Below are 18,317 nucleotides of genomic sequence, written 5' to 3'. Positions count from 1 at the left end.
TCTGGCTCCGATCCGACGGCCCTTGTCGCCTCCCGTTCCGGGCGCACTTTAGCCCCCACCAGCAGCTATCTTTTTCTAGTCAACAAATGGACGCTTTTTTCGTGTGAGAGAGATATCCGCGGAGATAGTCTCTCTCTCTCTCTCTCTCTCTTTCTCTCTTCGTTGGGTGTCTCCTCGCAGAAACCCAAACCTCTCTCCGCCGCCGCGCTAACTTGCGCCGGGACTCCCCGGCGATCGTTGTTTCGCCTCGATCTTCGATCTCTGAAACTTCGGATTGAGTCGCTGAGTTTTGCTCGAAGTTTGTCTCTAGCTTTGATTTTGTTTCGGAACGTGCGCTCGTGAATCGCTGTTGAGCTGTTCAGAGCTGCTTTTTGGATGGTGTCATGGATTTTTTATGTTGTCTTTTGTTTACTGATGTAAATGAGTTGACGGTAGATGTTAGGTTTTAGCATGTTCGCGAGTGATTCTCTGTGAATAGATCCATGGGAGATGTTACGCGAACGAGGGAATTTGAAACTGTAACCCTAAGTTTAGTTTTGGTTGGGACTGTGAAGAGGAGAGTTTCCATGGAAGTTCTTTAGTATCGCGCGAGGTTTTTTCGCTTCATTTTTCCAACTGAAAAAATAGTAAAACAGGAAAGCTTTTTTTGGAGGCTTTCATTGGGTTAGAGAGAAAGCCTCTTAGTTGAAGCCATGGATTGTTTGGAATTGAATTTGAACAAAGAGATTGGTGATGGTTCCTGTGTTGGCGGCGGCGGTGGCGGTGGCGGCGGTGCTGGGGGAAGTGTTGGGAATATTGCTAATAAGAGTGGTGGGGAAGGATTCATTGATAGGAGCAAAGTGAGGATCTTGTTGTGCGATAACGACACGGAGAGTTCGGAAGAGGTTCTCACGCTTCTTTCGAAATGCTCTTATCAGGGTATAGCTGTTATTTTCTTTTTGTCATTTTAGTAGCATTTTTTGTTTTTTGCATTGGCTTTGGTGCTCTCTTTAAGGCCGTAATTTTGGTCTCTTGGTTGAGGAGAAATGCTCAGCACTTGTGATTGCTTGCTGTATTTTCAACTTTTTTATTTTCATGGAGAAGTGGTTTTAGAGGTTGTGGTAACAAAGTAGCTTCGAAATTCATAGCTTTTTCATTCACCGTATTATGTACTTCTCGGGCCATGATCTAATTTGAGGAGAATGCTTATAAATTGTGCTACAAAGAACAAAGTAAGACATCACGTCTACCAAATTTACAAAGTTTGAATGAACCAGGATAGAGACCAGTCAGAAAGTTTAAATATGGAGTGTAGTGCTTATGGAGAATGAAATGGTAGCGATGCCCAGTTTTGTTGTCAGGGGACATGACAGGAACTCCCAACTAGAGAAACTACGATTATGATGTAGTAAAATTGATTTGTGAGAGGATGAAAAGCTATAACTTATAGTCATTTAGTTTTCTCCGCTATTTAATGTACAAATGCTTGGTCACTAATTAATTAGCTTGACAGTTGTCAAACAGAAAAAGCTAGAGACCATTAATAGTTAGTGGTCTTCTGTTTGATGCTGTATTGCTTAAATTCAACTAATATCTTCTTTGATTAGACTTCATCTCATTTCCACTCTGTTGGACTTGGAATGGGGTGCTGGTTGTACTTTTGAAGGGGAAGAGATATTTGTCACCTCTCTCTCTCTCTCTCTCTCCATCTCTGTGGCTAGTAACGTGCTAGCTTTTTCATTTTTAAAGTAGGTGAGTTTCTAAATATGTGCTATACTAGGCTTTTGGTAGATCCCTTATTTGTAATTGAGGCCCATTTTTGTTTGCATTTGTTTTGCAGTGACTTCTGTAAGATCCGCTAGACAGGTCATTGATGCTCTAAATGCTGAAGGGCCTGATATAGACATTATTCTAGCTGAAGTTGACATACCCATGAACAAAGGCATGAAGATGTTGAAATATATTACAAGAGATAAAGAATTGAGGCGGATTCCTGTCATCAGTAAGTTCATCATCGTCCATTGGCTGCCAACGTTACTTGGTTGAAACACTTCCCTCCTCATCTTCCTAGGTTTGAGCAAATAGAAACATCTAGTTTTAACCTTCATTGAATGCATTTTAATATCAGAATCATTTGGAAACTAGTTGTTTTCGCCAGCACTTGTGGATTGGTTTTCATGCATCCGATGCTGCTAATATGTGGCTTCTATCTGAATAAACAGACATGGCCAATACTCTTGATTGTCAATCTTCCTGGATGATGTTATTGGTCTTCTTTAGATGGATGAGGGTTTTTGGAGGAAGAGTCCCTAATTAAAATATATGCATTAGTTGCTTCCAAATTTTTGACAGATGTAGATCCAATACTATCAATCCTAATCATTCTATTCTTTCTTTTTGGCTTCAATAAGTGATGTCAGCACAGGATGAGGTCTCAATTGTTGTCAAATGCTTGAGATTGGGAGCAGCGGACTATCTTGTGAAGCCCTTGCGGACCAATGAGTTGTTAAACTTGTGGACACACATGTGGAGAAGGCGACGCATGGTCAGTTTTGTGTGACCATACTATTTTCCTTTCCATAGTTATGTCAAAGAATTATTTGCTATTTCAAGTGGGAGTGGCGTAGTGAAGTAATCCAAACAACGACACTATTCAGATGCATGTTTTTGAAGTTTGTATGAGCTATTTTAGATCATGATCGAAGAAGTTTCTTGAGTACCTCGTAATTTGAGTAACATATTACACTTGACATGGTCTTAACATTTTTAAATGTCAGTGTCCCACCGATCCTTTGGGACACCTTTTCCTGGCTATGCCACTCTCTGGTCTTTTACAATTTTAATGAGTGCTTTTGCTTTGGAATTTTCCAATTACAATTATAGTGAGCTTGTGCATCTGCAAAGCAGCGGTTTTTATGTTTTCCTTCACATTCTTTTCTGGCAGCTCGGACTGGTAGAGAAGAACCTGTTGAGCTATGACTTTGATCTGATTGGTTCCGACCCTAGTGATGCTAACACGAATAGTACTACTTTGCTTTCTGATGATACTGATGATAAGTCCCAGAAGAGTGCCAGTCCCGAGATTGGGCTGTCTGCAACTCATGAAGACCAGGTGAGTATTACATAAAGTATTGAGGTTCTTTGTTCCACTTACAGGGACAGGCCGTGGTTGTGGTGAAATACATGATTTGCTCTTTTCCATGGAGCTGTGGGCATTCTGTGTGCCTGAGACTTGACAAACTTGAGATACGGTTGTTTCATTTAAAGAGGCAGGTGGTGCGATTGGTGGCTTTAATGAAGAAGCTATTAAGGTAGTACAAATATGGGCTATTAAGGTCGTACATACATGGACTGGAATAAGGTTGCTCCCAGGGCAAAATTAATGAGGAAGTGGGATTTCTGAAGGATCTATTCTATTGTATGAAATTTGGTTTATCTCAATAAGGTTGCTGGGATGGAAAAATCTATGAAGAAATTGATTAATCTTTTCATTCTGCTGAATTATAGGCAACTTGTGAATCCATTGCCTGTATCCCAAAACTTGTTATAGACTAGTTAACACTTATGCTACTTTTGGCTTCATATTTTTCAGTCTGCTGCTGTTGCTGAGCCCCCACTTAATGGTGCAGTGGATTGTCGCCCTGATGTGCCAGGAATCAGTGATCGTCGGACTGGTGAGCATGCTTGAATTTGTATTTTAATTAGTTGTAGCATTTGTAGTCTCTCATCCTGGGTGCTGTTATGTGCATTCCATCATTTGCAGCACATTTTATGCATTCCTCATGATATATTCTCATAAGTAGCATGAAGAATTAGTGCTCCCTTTGTTTATTACTATGACTATCACTATTACTATGTCCTTCATCCTGAAATTCGTTGTTGGGCAGGACAATGTTCTTCTGGTCCTAAGAAGAGTGAACTAAAAGTCGGAGAGTCCTCAGCCTTCTTTACATATGTCAAATCGACAATTGTCAAGAACACCCGTTCAACAGCTGGACAACTTGATGGTTGTGCTTCTGTAAGTTGTCAGATGGAAGTGACGGATCAAGCAGAGGATGAGCAGGCGGTTTATGATCCTCAAGTACATGAAAATGGAGAGGCCTGGGAGAAATCTTCCCTGGGAGATGACTTTCCAAGTGGGAGTAGTGTTCCAGATTCTCTGTCTTTGGAGCGGTCCTGTACTCCGCCAGGGTCAGCTGACTTTCCTCAACAAAGGAACTTCATGGAAAAACGGGTGCCTCAGATGCCTATGCATGCAATAAACAAGCCTTGCATTGACCTTCCAGGATTGCCTGCGAAGAGCACATATCCATACTATGTGCCCGGAGTAGTTAATCCAGTTATGGCGCATTCATCAGCACAGGTTTACCAGAATAATCTGCATGACCTGCAAAACCATGCCACTTCAGCCATGTTACCCCATTACAGTCATCTTCCTCAGTGTCCCACCCATGTGAATGGGATGGCGTCGTTTCCCTATTACCCCGTTGGCTTATGCTTACAACAAGGTCAGATGACTTCAGCTCATGCATGGCCATCATTTGGAAGTTCATCGATATCTGAAGCAAAAACTAATAAAGTAGATAGGCGAGAGGCAGCCCTAATCAAGTTTAGGCAGAAAAGGAAAGAGCGTTGCTTTGACAAGAAGATCAGGTATGTTAACAGGAAACGGCTTGCTGAAAGGAGGCCCCGAGTGCGGGGCCAATTTGTGAGGAAGGTAAATGGTGTAAATGTGGATCTAAATGGCCAGCCTGAGTCGGCTGATTATGATGAGGACGAAGCAGAGTACGAGGATGAGGATCTCGCTTTGAGGGGTTCTACTCCCAACGGAGGCGTTTCTTAACATAAAAGGTGATTTTTATCTGCAGAACCCATAAGGATACTGAAGCTGAGGTTCTTACTTCTCGATTTGGCAAAGATCATACGTAGCATCAGCTCAGTGATTTTGGATGCCAACATCAGATTTCAGCATGCAGAAAGTGCTGCAGATTGCATAAAAGCTGCATACCGCAGTTCCTCTTCCAACCTAGGCAGGCACCATGCACCACGGCAGCTTCATCGTTGACCTAATTGTTCATCAAACAAATGGCGCCACATCATATTGGTTCCCCATTTTATCTTTCCGTAGTTTGTTGGCACAGATAAGTTATAGTTCGGTTTAATGCTTGTGCAATTTGCAAGCTGGAAGTAACGTTGTTTACGTAAAAGGAAAGTCGCATCAGTTGTGTCAATCTGGAGACCAAGTCGGGCCGGTTGTTCCCTGTGGGATGTCGTAATTGGCCGGTTGTTCCCTGTGGGATGTCGTAATTTGCCGCAAAGTGAATTTAACAAAGAGATTTTCCGTGTTATTAGTTGAGTGAAGTTTCCTTATTCGATATCCCTAAACAGTAAGCACTCGGGCCGTAATTCTTATGTTATGGAGTGAGGGTCAACAAATTCGAAAGGTGGTACAGCAAAAAAAGAACATATACGAGAGTAAAGTGCAAACTGCAATGGATAATTAGAAAAGACCTTGGGCAAGGTTAAGTAGATTCCGCAGTATACATAAACCGACGGAAACTAGTGACTATTTGCACTTTTAAGTAAGAAAAAGGTCGGCCAGCTGGTGATGATTACTCAAAGAAAGACTCAGCTCAGCAAAACATGCATCGCCATGCTCTAAGGATACAAAACATTTGCAATGAGTATTGCGACGTTCACACCACGGAAAAGCCATAAACAATTGAGCAGATAGAAATGTGTCCTAAGCCGTGCGATGACATCAACGCAGCTTGAAATAAAGGATCAGAGCAATGGCAATGACTAGGGCTGTGATGGTGGAGCCAATGATCCACTTGTTCCTGCTCATCCTTCTCGACATGGCGGTCAAAATCTTTTTACTCCTGCCAATGTTGTCATCCACCCCATGAAGCTGTAAACCAAAGAACTAACATCAATAGATGTCCTCCTACATGAACAAATTTGAACAAACTGACACGCCCTGAACGGAAAAGTAATGGTCCGGACAAAGTGCACAAGGGTTCACATGCAGCAACAATTAACGAAGTCTGCACTGATATCACTTGGGATGAAAAAGGATGACAATGTCCTGATACATGAACCAAGCAACTTGGGACAGATGTTATGGAGAGGGGGTTTGATTGAACCATGCTAGGATACTACCAGTAGGGGAGAACCAAACCTTCGCAAGGAATACTGTAAATTACCCGGGAAAAGAGAGTAATGTACTTTCTATCTTCGTCAGGATACTGGAAAACCAGGCTGAAGCAAATAAAGAGTGATTATGGCAAACTACGTACATTGTTATGAGCATGCAGAAGGGATTGGCGTTGTTGATGAAGATCTTGAAGAATTGAGACACCAAGTTCCTCTGTTTCAAGCATAGTCCTTCTACTTTCTTTAATTCTGTCAGTTGAGTGATTTAGTCTTTCTGTTGACATCAACAATCTCCCTCTTTGATCAGCAGAAACCTAGCAATATCAAGAAATCATCCACAACGAACCAAACAAGGGAAGCAGTGAAGGCAAAGAAATATGTCACAGAGAGAGAGAGAGACCATCATTGCATCTGCCATGCCCGACTCCAGCAACTCGTCTCGGGCAGCCAGATTAGCATTTGGAGACGTAAGTCGTTTTACTTCGGCCTTCAAATTGTTCAGATCAGTTTTATATTCCCTTAACTTGGCAAGAAGCGTTGCTTTAACACCCGGCTGCAGACTCCGTGCCTCAAGGTCCATTTTCCGAATCTATAATAATCGGAAAAGGTCGAAATAAGTAACAATTAATGGGAGAAAGAAAGGAGTATATGGAACGATGGAATTATCTCGTATACCAGGGCTTCGGCGTCATCCAAGCCAGCTTTAATTTCAGAAAGCTTCTGCTTCTTCTGCTCTGCATATTTATAAGCAACAAAACAACCCACCACAATCAGGTAGCAAACCAACAAAGTTAATTTCATAGTTAATCCAATCACGCAGTTTCAAGTTACATCTTCACACGCTTGGTGAACCTCCACGTAATCGACTAGCTTAACCATCAAAGAAATTCGTAAATTGTGAAAAGACTAATCGCCACTGTCGATCGAGCTTTTAATAGCGGATCGCAGAGTATAAATTCACAGATACCGTGAGGAACAAACATGATCTGGAGTTCGGCATAAACCATAACGAAATGGTAAAGACAATCTTCCCAATGTTTTTTGCTTGCATTTCGATATGTCCGCCTACGAACTACAACCAAGACTTCTTACAACGCATTCCTCGGAATCATTAGAAACCATAAACGGATCCAGAGATTCTAAACATTCCATTAACACGTTCACCGATCTATCAAATCAAGAAAACCTCCCCAACGGCATTGGCAACACCAAAAAAAAAAAGAAAAAAGAAAAAAGGAGACATTTCGGACATCGAATCATCTTACCTCCGTTGAGAGCCGCGGCCGCCGTGCATTTCCGCGACAGGTTCGCAGACACCTCGCAGTACTGGCGCTCGTACCCCTCAAACACCTGACTCATCGCGCCGCCCTAATCCGACCTTCACCAAGAGACGCGCAACCAAACAAAATCAGCGCAACGACGACTAATCTCAATCTCTCGAAATCTCTGATCAAACGCAGCCTACATGCGGGGCTCCCCGACTAATCAGATCACCTAACCTGATCCGCAAGAACCGAAACAAAAAACAAAACAGAGACTCGAACACCTAATGTCGGGACATTCAACGAAATGCGCGTTGGGAGAGGAGATCGAATCGCACCCGTGGACGAATCGGTGGGTTTTCCGGGAAGATCGCCGGAGAATTTCGACAGAGAAGTCGATCGGACAGGGAGGAGGAGGAGGAGGAGGAGGCGGAGAGATTTTTCAGGGAGCATAAATTGGAATTTGCAGTTTCGACATTATTTACGGTCGGTGCCACCGCTTTTTTTTTTTTGGTCGGATCAGAAGCGTCCGTAGCTGGGCAGCCTGGGCTTGAATATCGCTTTCGACAAATAAATTAATAAATGTTTTTTTTTGGGTCGAAAAGATTAATAAATGGTTTGAATCTCTCCTTTTCTACATTACTTACAAATTGCACTGTTGTGTTGAATTTTTTTTGGATCTGTAGTGTTGATTGAAGAAATAGCACTATTAGACGTGATCGGTTTCGGGCGAGAACTTCAGGCCAACGCTATCGGAGTCGGTTTCCATTTTTTAGAACCAAATGGTTCCAGAGTTACTTGAAAACTGGCACATTTTTTTTTTTCAGTTTTGTTTCTTTTGAATTTAATTGCTCTATCAAACACATTATTTTTCAAAAGTTTTAGGTTACCATCTGCATGTTTATGTTACCATACTCAATCTCATTCTTTTTTAACAAAAGTTCCCCGGGATTTGATTTCAAACGTTCAAAATCGTCTTTACTAGGAAACCAAGCCAATCAAAGTTGCTTCTTAGGGTTATCACTCGGGGACCCAATTGGTGCTCGTGTGAATCATCTTAGAACCAATTGGGTAATGTTGATTTGATTTGATTTGATTCGAGTCGGTCTGAGTTGAATCGGCCCAATCGCTCACCCTAAAATTGCACCACATAATTAATAAGTACTTGATCGGAGCACCAAAAAAGAAAAATAAAATGAGTGGTTATGCAAATGAAAATCAAATCAAATGCATTTGTAGGAACTTTTCTTTCTTCGTATTTTCGATTACTCGTATTTCGTTTGTTGACTTGATATGCATAAGATCATATGGAAAGAAATGTTGACATTTTTCTTTATTTATGTCGACCTTAGTTACTCATGATTCATTCCTCGATCACAACCAACATAAATGAACATTTCGAAAGGATAAATGGCGTAATGTTCATGGATTTACTTTCTCTCTTTTTTTCCGTAAAATTGACCTTTTATTTCCTTATATATTAATTCTTATCTAATTGGTTAGTTTTAATTTTCTTTCTCCGTGAGATATTTACTTTACATGAAAAATTAATTAAGAAAATTATTGATCATCCTCTATTGATATATATATATATATATTTCTTTTCACGAATCTATTTTTGCGTCAAGCTACTCTTTTTTTTTTTTTGGGTCAAATGCTTCAAGCTACTTTAAAAATTCAACAATTAAAGGAAGATGGCAATTACGTCTTTCAGCGAAACAATAATTTGGAGGGAGCCAAAGAACATCGCAACTCCCACGAGTTCTCTCTCTCTCTCTCTCTGTCTCTCTCTCTCTACGTTTTTCAGCTTCCTGGTAAGTGCACACCACTTGTTCGATGATATTCTCGAGAGGAGCTGCGTCGAGATGGAAAGGCTTTCTCGGCCAATACTGCGTTGCCCGACATTGCAAACCGCGTCATAGACGGTTATGCTCTACGCAGTTGGCCCCGCGGACGCTGGCCGAGCTACAGGATCTGTGTGACGCAGTTTCGACCCCGATTGGTGGCTTAGATGACCTGGAACTGAGTCTTGATCAGTTCAGAGGTCGTTTGACGTCGTCCCTCGTTACCCAAGCGATCGATCGTTGCAAGGATGAAGCACCCACCAGGAGGTTATTGAGATTCTTCTCTTGGGCTAGGGAGAATTTGGGCTCTGGTCTTGAGGATAAGGATTTTAACTATGCAATTGAGATGTTTGCAGAGAAGAAGGACCACACGGCAATGGATATACTGATTTCGGATCTCGGGAAAGAAGGCCGGGTGATGGATAAACAGACTTATAGTGTAGTAGCGGAAAAATTGGTCAACTTGGGGAGACAAGGCGAGGCGTTGGGTCTCTTCAAGAACTTGGAGAAATTCAAATGTCCCCAGGACAGTGCAACAGTGATGGCTATTGTCAATGCGCTTTGTTCCAAAGGACATGCCAAGATGGCCGAGGGGGTAGTTGAGCATCACAGGAGTAAATTAATAGGCATCGAAGCTTGTATCTACAGGTGTCTTCTATACGGGTGGTCTGTGAAGGAGGATGTGAAGCAAGCAAGGAGAATTATCAAGGAGATGAAATCTGCTGGGTTTATGCCTGATTTGTTTTGCTTTAACACCTTCCTCAGATGCTTGTGTGAGCGAAACCTTAAGCGTAATCCTTCAGGTCTCGTTCCAGAAGCTCTGAATGTGATGATGGAAATGAGAACCTATATGATCATTCCTAGTTCAATTAGTTACAATATTTTGCTTTCATGTTTGGGTAGGGCTAGGAGAGTCAAGGAATCATGTCAAATTCTTGACCAAATGAAGAAGTCGGGGTGTTCTCCAGATTGGGTGAGTTATTATCTTGTTGCAAGAGTACTATATCTGAGCAGAAGATTCGGCAAGGGTAACAAGATGGTAGATGAGATGATTGAGCAGGGGTTGGTGCCAGAGCATAAGTTTTACTATGACCTCATTGGCATTCTTTGCGGGGTCGAGAGAGTGAATCATGCTCTCGAATTGTTCGAGCGAATGAAGAGCAGTTCGTTGGGCGGATATGGGCCCGTATATGATGTTCTAGTACCAAAGCTTTGTCGAGGAGGCGATTTTTGTAAGGCCAGAGAGCTTTGGGATGAAGCAGCAAGTAAGGGCATCACTTTAAGCTGCTCCGAGGATGTGTTGAACCCTCATATCACTGAAGTTTTTAAACCAGTGACGAAGGTGGAGGATGTTAAGCCTTTGATATGCATGATTGAAGAGCCCCCATTGCAAAATAGTAGGGCCAGAGGAAAGAAAAAAAAGAAGAAGAAGAAAAAAGGCTACAACAAGGGCATGAAATAGGACCAATTCAGCATAGTGTCAGTTCATCATCCTCTCCATAACGTAGCTCGCATAACCGATAGAAAAATGTTTGTTTTGGTCCTGCAAAGTATTAAGGTGCGATTCCGGTTTGTCAACGTAGATTTTGTGCTTGAACTCCATGGGACATTCACTACATTGTATGGCCGACTGTTTCATTTTGCCTGTCTTACATGAATTCATCTGACGTTTGAGCATCTACCCGCAGGGCTCCGGGGCTTGCTGAATCGAGTTGCAAAGCATTTGTGGAAACAGCAAAATATTCCTTATCCTTATGAAACGACAATTCATGCATCATCCAGGCGAGAATCGGATTTTTAGGTTTCCCCTGGAAACCCCGAATAAATACTCGACTTGAGTCCGATTCACCCAAAGAAAGAGTTGAGCTTTAGTGAGTACATTCTAATGTGCCGATAATTGATCATGCCCCACCTGAACTGCAGGATTTCCGTTGCATTGTGCTGTCCCTTTTGGACGAAGCAAGCAAGCATACAGGTTAGGCCTTTCATTGCTCGTGTTTTCTCTTACTTCACTGCAGGCCCGCATAACACCGTTGTTCAAGGCCAAAGGGCCCATGAAATGAGGCAACTGCACCAGCAGTGCACATGTTAAGGAGTCCTACTTGCCATCTATCTTCATCATTCTCTGTCCCGGAAGCAGTTTTTGAGTGGCACCTGGCAGTTTCCCCCTCGTTCAGCGGCAAATTGAGGATGGAAAAATTGAAACTTTCAAGAAATTTGAGAATGAAATGCATATCCGTTTGACTATGGATGAGTCGTTTTTTTTTTTTTTCGCCCACCGGCAATGAAAGCGAGTAGGAGTGTGAATTCAGGCTCGTTCATTTGATTATTTGTTTTGGTTAAGGTTTTAAAATACAACACAAGACAGCCATGCGCCAACTGTCCAGATGCTCAAAGGGGCCCATTTTCGAGTTGGCAATGCCGCCATTCCGTGGATTTCCCAACCCGGGTTGAATCCGAATGATGTGAGATTCTCGAAAACGACCTACTCTTTAGTATTTTGACCCAAAAATCATAAATTCATCCATTATTTGTTCCAGGATCGACTCATTATTCATCGACAACAAATCACTATCGGCTGTATTTCCGTGCGGCGTGTGAGATAATGTTGCGCTAGAGAGTTCATGAATCTTATACACACAAGATAGATTTTTTACACGGTTCGTCGCAGAATCGAAAGCTTACCCATCAGAATATTTTTTTCGTACATATGCTCAAAAATTATTTGAATAATCAATAACACCAGTCGAGCTGACCAAATTAAAATTAGGGAGATTGGGGTTGATTTACATTGGGGAGAACCAAAATAGGGACAAAGAAAATCGTGCTTTTTTCGGAAATATTACGATGTCAAGAAATGAAAAAAATTAACTTAAGACGGTCGGTGTCGGACCCCCATGTTGCTCCAGCTTTCCACTCACCTGCCTCTCTCTCTCTCACACGACGCTGCTCTTCTTCTTCTTCTTCTTCTTCTTCTCCTCTCGTTGATCTACATGAGCTCCACTACTCCTTCCTACATCTAGGGTTTATACACCCACCTTCGCTTCCCTTCCTAATCATCCACCTCGAGCAAAGCAGATAGAGATCTTCCCGGAGAGAATTTCTCTATCTTCGCAAGAAAAAGAAGACAGATTCCAAATGCGCGGCTTACGAACACTTCCATGACCTTCCCCCGCCCAATTCTGTGAATTCTCCGAGATCAAGAAGCGGGGCGCAATCATGGGTCAAGACAGCTTCACGCCCCAGAAGCGGACTTCCTCTTCGCTGCCGACGACGGCCACAAACGGCAGGCACCCGTCTCGCGTAATCCCTCGGGGCCGGCAGATCCAGAAGACGTTCAACAACATCAAGATCACGCTCCTGTGCGGGTTCGTCACGATCCTCGTCCTCCGCGGCACGATCGGCGTGGGCAACCTCGGGAGCTCCGATGCCGACGCCGTCAACCAGAACCTGATCGAGGAGACGAACCGGATCCTCGCCGAGATCCGATCCGATTCCGACCCCATCGACCCGTACGACCCGCCCGAGGCCGATGCCAACCCCAATGTCACCTACACTCTGGGGCCCAAGATCTCGAATTGGGACACTGACCGCAAGAATTGGCTTGAGAGCAATCCTGAGTTCCCCAATTATGTCAACGGTAAGCCTAGGATTTTGCTCCTAACTGGGTCCCCGCCGAACCCTTGCGATAACCCGATTGGGGATCATTATTTGTTGAAGGCTGTCAAGAACAAGATTGACTATTGTAGGATTCACGGGATTGAGATTGTGTATAATATGGCTCATTTGGATAAAGAGCTTGCTGGGTATTGGGCGAAATTGCCCATGATTAGGAGATTGATGTTGTCACACCCTGAGGTGGAGTGGATTTGGTGGATGGACAGTGATGCTTTGTTCACTGATATGGTGTTTGAGATCCCGCTTTCTAAGTATGCTAACTACAATTTGGTTATTCACGGGTACCCTGATTTGTTGTTCGATCAGAAGTCGTGGATTGCTTTGAATACTGGAAGCTTTCTCTTTAGGAATTGTCAATGGTCATTGGATTTGCTTGATGCTTGGGCACCGATGGGCCCAAAGGGGCCAATCCGTGACGAGGCTGGGAAGATTTTGACTGCTAATCTAAAAGGAAGGCCGGCTTTCGAGGCGGATGATCAGTCTGCTTTGATATACTTGCTGATTTCTCAGAAGGATCAGTGGATGGATAGGGTGTTTGTTGAAAATTCGTACTATTTGCACGGTTATTGGGCAGGGTTGGTGGATCGGTATGAAGAGATGATTGAAAAGTATCATCCTGGTTTGGGAGACGAGAGGTGGCCATTTGTGACTCATTTCGTGGGTTGCAAGCCTTGTGGGAGTTATGGGGATTACCCAGTTGAGAGGTGCCTAAGTAGCATGGAGAGGGCATTCAATTTTGCAGACAATCAAGTGCTCAAGCTCTATGGGTTCAGTCATCGGGGCTTGTTGAGTCCCAAGATCAGAAGGATACGAAACGAAACTGTCACTCCCTTGGAGTTTGTAGACAAGTTTGATATTCGCCGACCAGTACATGGAAATAGCAGATCATAGAAGCCAGTGAGAAAAGGTTTGAATGTCTTTAGTTATGCAGGTAACGCAAATCATCTGTCAAGTTCACTTGATTTGTTCTGTTGTTTCAGTAATGTGACTGGAATTGCAAGGGTGGACATTTTTTCATTAAAAGAGTAACTCTTCCGTTGAACTTGTTTGGGCATCTCTGAAGAATAGTTGTCATAACATATAATTTGCTGTTGATTCTATATTTTCTTTCAAAGTGATCAAATTTGTCCATTTCTCCAGTCCAGGAGGTTCAGGGTCCATTACGAATTACAGTCGTATTGTTCTAGTGTTCTGTTAACTCGAACCTCCTGACTTTGCCTTCAATCCACGAAGTAGATAGTCGATGAAGCCTACATGCTCTGAATTGTGACATGTGGTCATTGTTGGTATAGATGTTACTGGTTGTTTGTTCCTTGAGGTTTTATATCAGAGATTTGTAGATGTAGATATCATGTAACTGTCAGTTGGCTTCGAACTTCTCATCCCATGAGAGTCATGATTTTTTTTCCCCCTGTATGCTTACTCAAACGAAGTTGGCAAGATAATGTCTTTGCGCAGTTTGGCTCTCTGTATGCAGCCAGATGATTCATGATGCAAAAATCAATTCCTTCTCTAGGTATTTTGCTCTGCATTTTTCTTTGTAAAATGAGCTGTGTGTTATTAAAAAACGCTTAATGGATGTTGACAATTCTTCTCAATGAGTTCTTGTAAGTCTATTGCCAATTGAGTGATTAGATTGTAATTATCTGGTCATGCCCTTATCTCCACTGGTTGATCAATGAACCTGTCCATGTCAATCACCATTATATGCAATTGCGCCACGATATGCAACAAATGACTTTAGACTCATAGGGAACTCTATCTTGACATGATTTAGTTTAAAAGTGTGCATCTTTGAGCAGCTTTGTGGCACCTTTTTTCTGTTGACTCTTCAGTTAAAATCGTTGGTAGGGTTGGGGAACTAGTCTGGACCTTAGTGTGTGAGATCCCCGCGATCTGGTTTTAGATGTGGGTCCACGTGATATTACGGCAGTGGCAAACTGCCAAAACGAGGAGCCGGAAAAACGGAGTCTCGGGAAAATCGGAGTCTCGAATTCAAGTGATGTTCCTGCCCAACTTACAAGCATTGCATATTCGGCATGCTCCTGAATTCTGACCTTTGGCATGTGTAGCAGTGTTCTTCATATTGAGAATGGTAGAAACCTCACTCTGGCGGGGGATATATCCATAGTGAAAGACATGTACGTTGATGATAACAAGAAACTGCACATAAGCGTTAGAGATTTTCTGTCTCTGCAATGCAAATTGGATGCTGTTTGGGAGAATACCCTCGGTGCTCCTTTTATTGATTTCTTCCCTGGTTATATAGAGATGCCTACAAGAAGTAATGGCAGATATATATTGCTTGAATGGTGCTAGGTACAGTGAGACTGATGGGCATGGGATGTGGGAAGTCCGTACTCTGCCGGACACCTCCTCGAATTGGGTAAAATTTTCCTGAAAAATGCCTAGCCCTGCCCCACCTAGCGGATCCGCCCGTGTGTGCTTTTAAGAAGAAAAAGAATTATTATTAGTGTATGTATTTGTTAGGAACATATGTTGTAATATTAATCCTAAGCACAATCTCCTCTTAAAACGCATTGCTTTTATAGAAGATGCGAGCTTGGAAATTCCTTTAATCAATCAACGGGGGACGGTTTTTTCACGCATATTTCATGTTCACATTGTCCCACATTGACTAATTTCGAAGGTTGGAGCGAGTTTGGTTCACAGGAGTCCATTCATTCTTATGGCCGTGCCCTGCGGGGCTGTTGCCTCTCGAAGCTGTGGGGCAAAAGGTTTAATTTCATGGGGGCAGGACAAGAATGTGATCCCTGTAACCCCATGCCGTCCTATCCAGTCGTGTGCCGATCATGGTATATGCCAGTCCTTGGCACTGGTAGCTTGGTTTGTGTCTAGAAGACGGAGGGACTCAGTTGAATTATGCATCTGGGTGAAGAAACTGCGTGCTTGCCAATGATCTTGCCTGTTTAAGACAGCTTTCTTGGTGGTAGTTTTTGAGGAATCTTCTTGATTGGTGGACTGGAGGCTGCCGATCTGTAATCGTTGCATCCGGCGAGTTCATTATAGTATGCTACGAAGACTTCATTGCCTGCCAATCCCAAGCTAGTCAACATCTTCAAATCAAGTTTAAGAAGGCTAAATGGCCCCCCTTTGCATTTTAGTATAAATCGATGAAAACCCTTATTCATGAGACAAATTAGCACCTAATTACCATGTTCTGTCCTTTTTAAGAGGGCTGTAGCGTAGAACTTGTGCGAAGAACAATAAAAGAGGATGTGCTTGGTGGAATTTTTTAAGTACATTCCAAATGAACATGTGCTTTTAACGACCGCGTGAAATTTCTCCTTACTAAAATGAGGTACGGAAGTATGATGAGACTCCCGCGAGTTCTATAGGGGATGCGGCGTTTTGGCGATATTTAAAGTCTCGCGGAAGATGTGCGGCTTCAGGTGACCAACTCATCGATCATATAGTACTGCCAAGGCCCAAGATGCCATGTAGATAAGACCTTCGGGCTTCTTGGAGGTTTGGACATTCATTCATGAGCTCGATCTAGGCTTCGAACTCATGACCTTCTTTCAAACATTTGAACGGGTCCATACTATTGGGGTATGATTTGTATTATCCATTGATAGAAAAGCACGATTTTCACGGAGGCAGTGCTCTCGAGCTCTCTGGGAGAGCTCTTTATGATTTGAGCCCATCTCTTTTTTTTTAGTCGATTGGGCTTGAGTTCATAAATAACTACCGTTATATTTACTTTATTTCGCTTGTAATTGAATAATATAGCAGAGAGGTGCAATGCACTAATTATAGTGGAAATCCTCATTGAATGTGAGCCTTAATTTAAAAGTGAATTATGATAAATTTTGTGTTTTGATTTTTCTTTTTCGTTTTTACGCTCTATTTTGTTGTGGTTGTACACCGAATCCTAACACATATGTCATTATTATGGTTGTTGTTGTTATGAGGAAAGCGCAAGACGACCCTGTGTTTGCACATGTTTTCACCCTGCGGAGTTCATAACAAGAGTTTGATGTGTTTTTTCCTCGTGTTCTTTCTTCTTTTCCCCCTTAATTGCATGTGAGGTTCGGTCGTTTCATGGACTGCAAATGCTGCGCTAGGACAAATTCTAATTCTTGGTTCTTTCATATTTTTTCGCGACGAACATAAGAAGTTCATTTACAAAATGTATTTTTATTAAGAGAAAAGCTGTGCATCGAAAATACGAAATCCTTTATAAATACTTTTCTTAGAAAAAAAATTATTTTTTTTTCTAATCTATGAGGATTTAGCCGTATTCAAAAGGGTATTCAACAAGCTCCATTTGCATCTGACCGAACTCTAGGACAAAAGCGACAGAACAATCCATGAAGTTTTGTTGCGCAGAGGATTCGACAAGGCCATGCGAAACGGGTCAAAACGCCAAATCCGATCGGCGGCTGTTTTCTCTTTTTCCATTTTTGTCCGGACCAAATTTGCTTGAATTTGAGTAGATTCTCTTTTCGGCAGTTGTCCAAAATCGTAAAATCAAAGATTGCTCTTTGTTTTTTTTTTTTTTTTGGGTCAAACAGGTTTAGTGGTAATTCGGACATGAATTGAATTTGAGTAGCGAATCTAGCGTTAATTAGCGATCTGTTTACAACATATACATATTTGTTTTTGCTAAACATACGGAACAAAAGGAGCCCAACAAAGTTCACCAAAAAAAGAGGGCTAACTATGCTATTTTACTCCACACCACATCAATTATCCGCTGTGCGATTTCTCTAATACAATTCACACGTGTATCCTAACAGTAAGTATTTAATTTTCTGATGATGGTTATGACCTCATCTTCATAACTTTAATTCCCTTGATCGCACGCCGAATTTATCCGTAGGCACCTATAACTCTTTGAGTGCCACCGACTTGAGCCTTCAATCGATACATTTGTCTTCCATCTGCATTCTCACTTCATCTCCTTTCCTCCATGCATCCAACACTTAACCAAATCCATTTCATCCGATCGATATATCCGCCAACCAACCGCCGTCTTGCGTCGAATGGTTGTGATTTATGGCCATCAATAGCCGTTGTTCGTGGTCCTCGATGAGTTCTGCCATTGTAGAAAACTGCATTAGATAACTATTGGAAATTGTCGAAAAAGTTTACGTACTTTGGAGGAAGTTATTAACTAATATTATTCCAACTAAACATTAAACTAGGTATGAAAATATCACGAGACTTGCACGAGATAGATAGGGAATGCAGCGTCTCGGCGACGTTTGCCATCTCGAGAGAACGCAATTTTGGATGACTAGCTCATCAACGGTTGTATCGCCTAGAGGATGCGAAATGAGCCTACAAGTCATATATGACCTGCATTTAATAGTGTAAGTCATAAATAGGTTGCTTTAAGTTTTAATAAAAAAAGTTTAATATATGTCATAAA

At 42.3% G+C, this 18,317-nt stretch overlaps 4 protein-coding genes across 7 annotated transcripts; 3 read left to right on the top strand and 1 right to left on the bottom strand.

Moving 5' to 3' along the window:
* The first annotated feature begins 76 nt into the window (after window positions 1-76).
* LOC115743815 (two-component response regulator-like APRR1) lies at window positions 77-5,233 on the top strand. The gene is made up of 6 exons (XM_030678791.2): window positions 77-918; window positions 1,820-1,981; window positions 2,391-2,524; window positions 2,924-3,091; window positions 3,572-3,653; window positions 3,867-5,233. Exons 1-6 carry the CDS (start codon window positions 693-695, stop codon window positions 4,820-4,822), a joined length of 1,728 nt encoding a protein of 575 aa, XP_030534651.2. The 5' UTR covers window positions 77-692; the 3' UTR covers window positions 4,823-5,233.
* Window positions 5,234-5,479: 246 nt separating this feature from the next.
* On the bottom strand, window positions 5,480-7,891 carry LOC115743902 (vesicle transport v-SNARE 13-like). 2 transcript variants are annotated; one of them, XM_030678899.2, is made up of 6 exons: window positions 7,736-7,891; window positions 7,401-7,512; window positions 6,811-6,869; window positions 6,536-6,724; window positions 6,279-6,449; window positions 5,480-5,890 (listed from the first exon to the last, which is right to left on the bottom strand). In XM_030678899.2, exons 2-6 carry the CDS (start codon window positions 7,492-7,494, stop codon window positions 5,741-5,743), a joined length of 663 nt encoding a protein of 220 aa, XP_030534759.1. In that variant the 5' UTR covers window positions 7,495-7,512; window positions 7,736-7,891; the 3' UTR covers window positions 5,480-5,740. The 2 variants fall into 2 exon arrangements, with proteins under 2 accessions (XP_030534759.1, XP_030534767.1); XM_030678907.2 differs by having other exon boundaries at window positions 7,401-7,513; window positions 7,635-7,845.
* Window positions 7,892-9,211: 1,320 nt separating this feature from the next.
* Window positions 9,212-11,274, top strand: LOC115743873 (pentatricopeptide repeat-containing protein At5g61370, mitochondrial). 2 transcript variants are annotated; one of them, XM_048281171.1, is made up of 3 exons: window positions 9,212-10,799; window positions 10,930-11,112; window positions 11,260-11,274. In XM_048281171.1, exon 1 carries the CDS (start codon window positions 9,234-9,236, stop codon window positions 10,701-10,703), a length of 1,470 nt encoding a protein of 489 aa, XP_048137128.1. In that variant the 5' UTR covers window positions 9,212-9,233; the 3' UTR covers window positions 10,704-10,799; window positions 10,930-11,112; window positions 11,260-11,274. The 2 variants fall into 2 exon arrangements, with proteins under 2 accessions (XP_048137128.1, XP_030534716.2); XM_030678856.2 differs by lacking the exon at window positions 11,260-11,274 and having other exon boundaries at window positions 10,930-11,249.
* An 837-nt stretch (window positions 11,275-12,111) lies between these two features.
* LOC115743884 (probable xyloglucan 6-xylosyltransferase 5) lies at window positions 12,112-15,066 on the top strand. 2 transcript variants are annotated; one of them, XM_030678876.2, is made up of 2 exons: window positions 12,112-13,850; window positions 14,992-15,066. In XM_030678876.2, exon 1 carries the CDS (start codon window positions 12,461-12,463, stop codon window positions 13,808-13,810), a length of 1,350 nt encoding a protein of 449 aa, XP_030534736.1. In that variant the 5' UTR covers window positions 12,112-12,460; the 3' UTR covers window positions 13,811-13,850; window positions 14,992-15,066. The 2 variants fall into 2 exon arrangements, with proteins under 2 accessions (XP_030534736.1, XP_048137129.1); XM_048281172.1 differs by having other exon boundaries at window positions 14,995-15,046.
* The last annotated feature ends 3,251 nt before the right edge of the window (window positions 15,067-18,317 follow it).

Source organism: Rhodamnia argentea, chromosome 6, assembly GCF_020921035.1.
Source record: "Rhodamnia argentea isolate NSW1041297 chromosome 6, ASM2092103v1, whole genome shotgun sequence".
Classification (NCBI taxonomy): Eukaryota; Viridiplantae; Streptophyta; class Magnoliopsida; order Myrtales; family Myrtaceae; genus Rhodamnia; species Rhodamnia argentea.
This window is presented reverse-complemented; position numbering and strand designations above follow the sequence as displayed.